This window comes from Notothenia coriiceps, unplaced genomic scaffold (assembly GCF_000735185.1).
Source record: "Notothenia coriiceps isolate Sejong01 unplaced genomic scaffold, NC01 NC01_scaffold00008967, whole genome shotgun sequence".
NCBI classification, from domain to species: domain Eukaryota; kingdom Metazoa; phylum Chordata; class Actinopteri; order Perciformes; family Nototheniidae; genus Notothenia; species Notothenia coriiceps.
In genome coordinates, this window is record NW_011341668.1 from 1 (window position 1) to 5,317 (window position 5,317).

Genomic DNA, 5,317 nt, shown 5'->3' on the forward strand with positions numbered 1-5,317 from the left:
GACATTACAATCTCCGCAAATTAACTCTATATTTGCCTCTACCATGGTGCCAAAATGAAATGAAATAAACAATATCTAGGGGTTGCTTCTTCTCTGAACTTCTTGCATCCCTCCATATCAAATAAACCATAAACAAATACATAAAGTCGTGTTCACTGCAGCGATCTATTTTACACACACAAAACTATGAAAACTTGGTGATATACAGTTTTCTCCTGGAGACCAAGGGAAGACAGGCTTCTCCTGTTTTTTCAGCCTCTGTTATCATTTTGATAATTAAAAAAATATATTCTTGTCTGTGGTTGTTTTTGCGCTCAGGGCATACAAGGGGTGTAACATTATTTTAATACCAAAACTATATTGAAATAGAGTCTCGCTTGAACAGCAACTGCGTAGCTGTAACATTACTGGGTTATTTGGTGATAACTACCAACATAAAGTAACTTCAGACGCAGACGTCACGTAGCTTCTCAGACGAGAGGGGTGGCGACGAGTGTCACGTTACTTCTCTCGCAGCATAGTTCACGGCATGGTAGGCGACGATCGACACGTTAGTGAGCTCAGTGAGTTAGTTCTTTGTCACAAATCACACCTCATATATGTCCGCATCTGTAACCTGTTATTGTCGCATTATACCGCACTGTGAATGAATTAAAAGTAGATATAAGTCGTCATGAACACATCTGTCTATCAGACAGAGTGATGCTGTGCCTCCTGTCATCATTAATGGACGTCTCTTTAAAATGACCGCTCAGAGGAGAGGAGTTCTCATTTCTCTAACCGCCTGCTGCTTCCCCTCCTCTCTCCTCGACTCCCCTGCTCGGCTCCTCCGCTCGCATCTCCTGTGGGCGGGACTAAGTCTCGAGGATAGGAGTCGAGGAGGGGAGTTAGAGAAATGAGAAAGGGCCATGGAAACCTTCACAAACCACTTCTGTGTGTTTGTCTTGCAGCGCCTCCTCCTGGAGCAGCAAGGAGCATCAATCCCCAGTTGATTTATTTTTAACGTTTCCATAATCTTCTGTCTTCTCATTCAACTGAAATAAAAAAAGATATTGTGATCGTGTAACAGATATACACAGCATCACAGTGCAGCTCTGTCTTTTCATGGTGTATTTTTTACAGTGATAGAAAGTGAAATTGCTCGACTACCTCTATTAATCTCTTCAAGGCAAATATTGTAACTTTACATAAATATATCTATGTGACCACTTTGCCACACATTACTCTGAAGATCAATGTTTTACATGTTGACTTTATAATATGATCCGTCAAAAATTCGTTATACATAACTTTCGCTAAACAAGCATTACTTTGAACGCAGTGATATTTCCTGATTGTGAAAAAAAGGGGTGTCAGGAAATTGAAAGTAGCCTATCCTTCACAAAGAAAATGTCGAGAGGCAGAACATTTTCAAAAATTAGCGTACTTTTAATTTGTGCAAATATCAGAGGCAATTTTAATAGAGAGGCTCATTAGCCTATGTTATTTGTATAATCACTATCAGTTTTGAGCGACATTAACGCTACATGTTGTTTTTGTGCGTATTTGATTGGTTAGAACGGCCACGTTGCTGCTCTCATTGGTCCGCGCACCTGTCACTCAGAAGGTTGTCGGGGTCATTTCAGTCCAGCGCAGAGCAGTCTCAGATCAGTCTGGATACCTGAGAGTGTGACCAGAATGGCGGGACGTCTTCTTCTTCGAGCCTGTACACAAACAACATTAAGGCTGAGGAGCAATGTGGTGGCTAGACCGATCCACCGTGCCATGTCCTCATTGAAAGGTACGTCTGTTTATCACCGAGAAAATAAGACTTTAAACCGCAAGTCAGGCACATGGGGTACGGTAAAACTCCCTGTCAGTGGTCATGAAGAAGGAGCTTGTCTTGTCTGTATTAAAGTTATTTTTTGTTTATTGCGCAGTTAATAGCCTAAAAGCTATATAAAATGCGACATCTGCAGTGCGATATTAGCTCGCTACGCTGTTGTTTTTGTTATTGAGAGGATAAATAAGATTTCATTTTGACAATATTAATACGCAGTAATAAATTCTCTGTTTGTGGTGCATTTATGTCATGTGGGGCGGTTATGTAGCACCGAAACATCACTAGCTTCCGCCTTAATGTAACTTTATAACGTTTGAATAAATAACATGAAGGTCATCTGGACATAAACTCGTGGAAGGCCTTTGATAGACCCACCTCCTCTGGCAGGCGTATTTTTGGTTTAATGCCAGTTTCCTGATATGGGACAGCAGCAGGGTGGAGTGGGTGGCTTCCTTTGCAGACGTGCAGTTTCACTTGCACTCAACTACACTGGCCGCCTGACTGTAATGTGCACACAGCACAACCAACATTTTTACATGCATTTACTTCCCATTAAAAACAAATTGGAGTTAAATACAATGTATTAACTAACAAAGCAATTTCATGTTGGCATTTAGGAATACCGACAGATGAGGAACAGGCCACTGGATTGGAGCGGCGTGCCCTGCAGGCCCTTAAACAGGGGAAGGTAGGCTACTGTACAAACAACTTGAATACTGTGCTTGAACCTTACATGTACTTACCGCATATGAATACACATACAGGATCCCTACAGTATGCTGAAGCCCAAGGAGTATGCTGGTACCAAAGCGGACCCTCACATTGTGCCAAGCATTGGAAACCAGAGGATGGTGGGCTGCGTTTGTAAGTGATGTATATTAAAGAAACACCTCCAACATTTTCATTTTTATATCAATTTAGTAATTAGTGAGAATGCGACTGGGTGGGCCAATTTGGATTATACTGCACAAGTTGTGTGAGGTTTTTTTTTTGTGATGAAGTTTTGCAGTTCTGACCAATCTTCTACATTTTTGGGATTCTTTGTTCAGTCATAGTTTGCCCTTTAAAGCAAAGTACAATGATCTGTATGAATTAAAAACCAGGGTAATCCAAATATAATCCTCTGCAGGTGAGGAAGACAACACTGCTATCGTGTGGTTCTGGCTTCACGAGGGAGACGCCCAGCGCTGTCCTTCCTGTGGTTCCCACTACCAGCTGGTCCACCATGAACTGCCCCACTGAAACTAAAATGACAAGCTCTGTACAAACAGGACAACACAGATGTCCGTATTTGCCTCCTTTATGGCCATATATTGCAATGTGTGCGCATAAATTATCATTAAAATGAACTGAACTCAATTTTCTTGATAGGAATCTTTTTTTAGTTTTTTTAATAAGGGAGCAAATCAACATCACTCATGCTGTGGCAAACAGCAAATTAGAGCCAAACTGCTAATTTCAGTGGTATTAAACTCAATAACATGTCATACAATGAATTGTGGAAAATGCTTGAATTTAATTGATTAATTAACTTTCAGCAATAATACCAAAAGGCCAAAAATAAGTTGAAATTATCAAATGATCCAGATGATTAAAAAAGCCTTGAACAACAGGACAGCATTTTATCCCCAAAGTAACTTACATTTATTTCAGTGGCTGTACTATTATGTGTGGATTGTTTAAGGCTGACAGCCAATCAAATCCACTGAGGATCTAAAGCAAAAGCCTTGCACTCTCAAACAATTGTCACATTAGAACTTAAGTCAAACATAAAGAGTTAGTGTACATTGTCCTACTGCACAGGGGGTGTACACAACATCAGCGTCTCCTGTAAAATACTATATGAATCACTGCAGTAGTCATGCAGCAACTACTACCACAGTGGAGCTTAAAATGTTACTTTCTTTTGCGACTACTGCATTTTATTATATTTTACAGGTTTTTTTGTTGCTGTATGCATTCCCTGTAGTCCATGCCAGTAGTTTGCTTCATCCCACTTGCCATATCCAAACATGAATGAAATTATATCTACAAGATCAATATAAAATGTGAATCGACTTGTAATAAGAGCATAAAATACTGTAATGCAATGAGAAAAAGATAGCTGGAGAATGAAAGTCAAGATTACCTGTGATAGTCTAGACATCCAACTCTTAATTACTCCTATTTCCATGTGGCCTCCTCCTCTTTCCACCCAGTGTTCAATTTCTTACAGCAGAACTCAGACTGCGAAACAAAACATTTGGGAATGTGGTTGCAGTCTGGACATGAAGTTCGAGGCATTTCTGTGTGCCATCAAGCGAGATTAAAGCCTTGATTGTGATCTATAGCCTGGAGAAGTTTATCACGGAGGTTTGCCAGACTCCTGTACTTGGGTAGGTCCAGCAGGTTGAAGCAGGTGTGTGCCACAGGTAGGTACTGCTCTCCTCCACCTGTGGGCTGGATCACCAGCTTCAGACTCTTCATGCCCAGAATGGGTATGCGGTCACTTCCTGTGAGGAACACTGTTGGGGAAAGAGATACATATTTAATTTAAATCTGTCCAGGGACTACAGATGAAAAATAGCCTCTTGGCTAACTCTGGCACATTTACCAGAATGTAAATTAATGTGCACTGTCCCTGTTAAATAAAAAATAAACTTGTCCAGCTAAACACAAAACGCTGCGTAAAACTGCCGTGACGTCATCTTCAATGCGAACCACAAAACCAAAACATCAGCCGTTAGCTGTTGGCACTCAGAGCTCACAGCTCCTCATATCTGTTCAGAAACTAGACAAAAGTTAAACAAGTACAAACCACAGACTGTCTGTGTCATGATGAATACAGTCGCTGGTTTATTTATGTCTGTATAGGCCGTTGTTGTGAGTGTGGACGCTCGGAGCATATATAACGTTAGCTTAGCCGATCTCCATTCAGAAAACAAGCATTTTAAAAGGTGTTTCGCCTGCCGTCTGTCTGCAGACTGACTTGTCCAAGCATTAATTCATGGTTTTTACTAACCGGTATCAGTATGTTGTTACTTCGGCATCATGTTGAAAAGTGTATTACAATTAAATCACGATCAAATATGTTCATTTTGTTGTGTTTGTAGCCCCCTTGCCAGCGATTCTCTCTGACCAATCAGCAGTCGAGTGTGTTTACGTCATTAGTTTAGCATACTAAGCCCGGTTGATGGCCCGGTAAGAACCTCGATTTGGAGGGCCAGAAAAAATTTGAAAAAGCCCTGAGCCGGAACCACCCCAAGTGGAAACGCAAAAAAAAGCTTGGCTAGTTAGTTAGTTTCCTAACGGACGTAATGTAACAGTTGTAACGGTAGTAACTTTTCTCAGACGTGGAGGGATACTGACTTGTGAAAAGTAACTACAATTCTACCCGTGATATACGCTCATTATATCACGGCTAAGAACCAATCAGATTGCTTGATTTGACTTGTTGGTTTTATAAACTTTTATTTATGCAGTTAATCAAAGCATATTTGTATTATTCTGTTTACT

The 5,317-nt window shown here is 40.6% G+C and overlaps 1 protein-coding gene across 1 annotated transcript; it reads left to right on the plus strand.

Annotated features, from left to right (window-relative positions):
- The first annotated feature begins 1,608 nt into the window (after nucleotides 1-1,608).
- On the plus strand, nucleotides 1,609-3,181 carry LOC104944958 (cytochrome c oxidase subunit 5B, mitochondrial). Its single transcript, XM_010770563.1, has 4 exons — nucleotides 1,609-1,780; nucleotides 2,440-2,510; nucleotides 2,587-2,686; nucleotides 2,952-3,181. Exons 1-4 carry the CDS (start codon nucleotides 1,678-1,680, stop codon nucleotides 3,062-3,064), a joined length of 387 nt encoding a protein of 128 aa, XP_010768865.1. The 5' UTR covers nucleotides 1,609-1,677; the 3' UTR covers nucleotides 3,065-3,181.
- The last annotated feature ends 2,136 nt before the right edge of the window (nucleotides 3,182-5,317 follow it).